Raw genomic sequence first — 2,006 nt, 5'->3', positions numbered from 1 at the left:
AGAACCCAGGTGTCCAGGTCCTCAGCCCACCTTACTCCCAACCCGCAGCCCCACTCCCCTCCCAGGAAAACATAGGTATCGAAGACTTATTTCCCGCCCCCCAACAACCCAGGTGTTCCGGCTCTGACTTATTTTAAACACACCAGGTCCCCATCCAGGAGGAAACCCAGGCATCCAGGCCCCCAAGGCCCCCCTGCAGTAGGGACAGAACCCAGGTGTCCGGGGTCTCAGCTCCCCTCTCTCAGGCCCCAGCCCTCACTCCTCTCCCAGAGAACCCAGGCTTCCTGGCACCCCCAGCCCCACCCCCAGCTCTCGCTTACCCATCACCCCCCTCCCAGAGAACCCAGGTGTCCAGGCTGCCCCCCTGGACCCAACCCAGGAGGGAACCCAGGCATCTGGGCTGCCTCCCCCTCCCCCCACCTGCCCCCTCATACTCCCCAGCAGTACCCCCCAGCCCCACAAACTACCCCCTCTCCCTCACCTGCACCTTAATTGCTGCCCCCATTCCCGCCCCTGCCCAGGCACCTGGTCATTGAGCCAGTTGGGGCCATAGAGGGTCTGCAGGTCATCCATGGTGAGTACGTGGCGCTTGTAGGTGACACGGAAGCCACGCAGCATGGCATTGCCTGGCATGCGCTGGTAAGACTGCATCAGCTGCTGCACCATGCCCTTCCTGCAGGGGGCGCCATGTGAGGGGGCAGCCGGGAACCCAGGTGTCTGGGCTCCTGTCTCCGCCAAGGCCCCAAGACCACCACCCTCAACACCCCCGCCCCCATCCTCCAGCCCCCCAGAGAAGCCACATGTTTGGGCTCCCAGCCCTTCCTGCTCTCACCCCCTCAGCGCCCCCGCCCCGCCCCGCCCCGCGGACCCAGGCAGTACCGCTGGGGCGTGGAGAACTCCTGCTGGAAGATGTCCTCTAGCTTCTCCACCACCTCATCTGAGCTGACAGGGATTAGGCTGCCATAGGCCTGCAGGAACTCATCCAGGATGCCTGTGGGACAGGGGAGGGGGGCAGGGGTGAACCTGGAGCCACCTGCTCCCACCTCTGGGGGGGCAGGGACCCCCTCACCAGGGCCCCAAAAGCAGCTGGCTCTAGGGTGGATCATGGCTGCATATAAACAAACATTTTTTACTTGGTGTGGGGATGTAGCCAGCTCTGGGGTGGATCGCAGCTGAGTGTAACAAGAGACTCACCGCAGAGATGCAACCAGTTCTGGGGTTCAGGGCTGCATACAACAGGGACCCCTCACCTAAGCCTGAAAAGCAGCCAGCTCTGAGGTGGGGTCAGTTGGGTAAACAAGGACCTGGCACTAAAATGTAGCCAGCTCTGGAGTGGGGCATAGGTGCATAAAACAAGGACCCCTTGTTTGGTATAGAGATGCAATCAGTTCTGGAATAGATCATGGCTGCATATAACAGGTACCCCTCACGCAGTGCAGAGATGCAGCCATATCTGGGGTAGCACTTCAGAGAATATAACAAGAACCCCCTGCCTGGTACTGAAATACAGCCAGCTCTGGGGTGGGGCACAGATGCATAACAGGGACCCCTCGCCTAGGCCTGAAAAGCAGCCAACTCTGGGGTGAGGGCAGCTGGGTATAATAGGACATGGCACCAAGATGCAACCTGCTCTGCAGTTAATCCCAGCTGAGTATAACAGGGGACCTGGGGCTGAGGTGCATCAGGGTTGCACATAACAGGGACTTCCCAGAGACGTAACTAGCCCTGGGGTGGAGCAGAGCTGCATAACAGGGACTCAGTGCTGAAAGGCAGCCAGCTCTGGGGTGGCTCCTGCTTGCATTAATGCTCTCAAAACTCCTAGTGACACCCCCAACCCCGTGCCCTCTTACTCTGGACGCAGGTGACGTGCTCCTCACGCAGGGGGCTGTGCTGGGGGGCGCGGTCAGCAGGGGGGGAGGCACGGGTGGGCAGGGGGCCAGTGGTGTCGGGGGGGGCCCCAAACAGCTCCTCGGCCCCGATGCTGCACACGTTGGAGATGAGGATGC

At 61.2% G+C, this 2,006-nt stretch overlaps 1 protein-coding gene across 1 annotated transcript in view; it reads right to left on the bottom strand.

Annotated features, from left to right (window-relative positions):
* The window catches only part of SENP3 (SUMO specific peptidase 3), a 7,015-nt gene that overhangs the window by 2,665 nt on the left and 2,344 nt on the right, over positions 1-2,006 (bottom strand). Inside the window, exons 3-4 of the mRNA XM_025193748.1 lie at positions 880-991; positions 526-673 (exon numbers count right to left, since the gene is read on the bottom strand). Coding sequence (XP_025049533.1) covers positions 526-673; positions 880-991 — 260 coding nt within the window. The remainder of the gene's footprint in view (positions 1-525; positions 674-879; positions 992-2,006) is intronic.

Source organism: Alligator sinensis, unplaced genomic scaffold, assembly GCF_000455745.1.
Source record: "Alligator sinensis unplaced genomic scaffold, ASM45574v1 scaffold1488_1, whole genome shotgun sequence".
NCBI lineage: Eukaryota > Metazoa > Chordata > Crocodylia > Alligatoridae > Alligator > Alligator sinensis.
The sequence above is the reverse complement of the archived record's forward strand: the minus strand, read 5'-3'. Positions and strand labels throughout refer to the sequence as shown.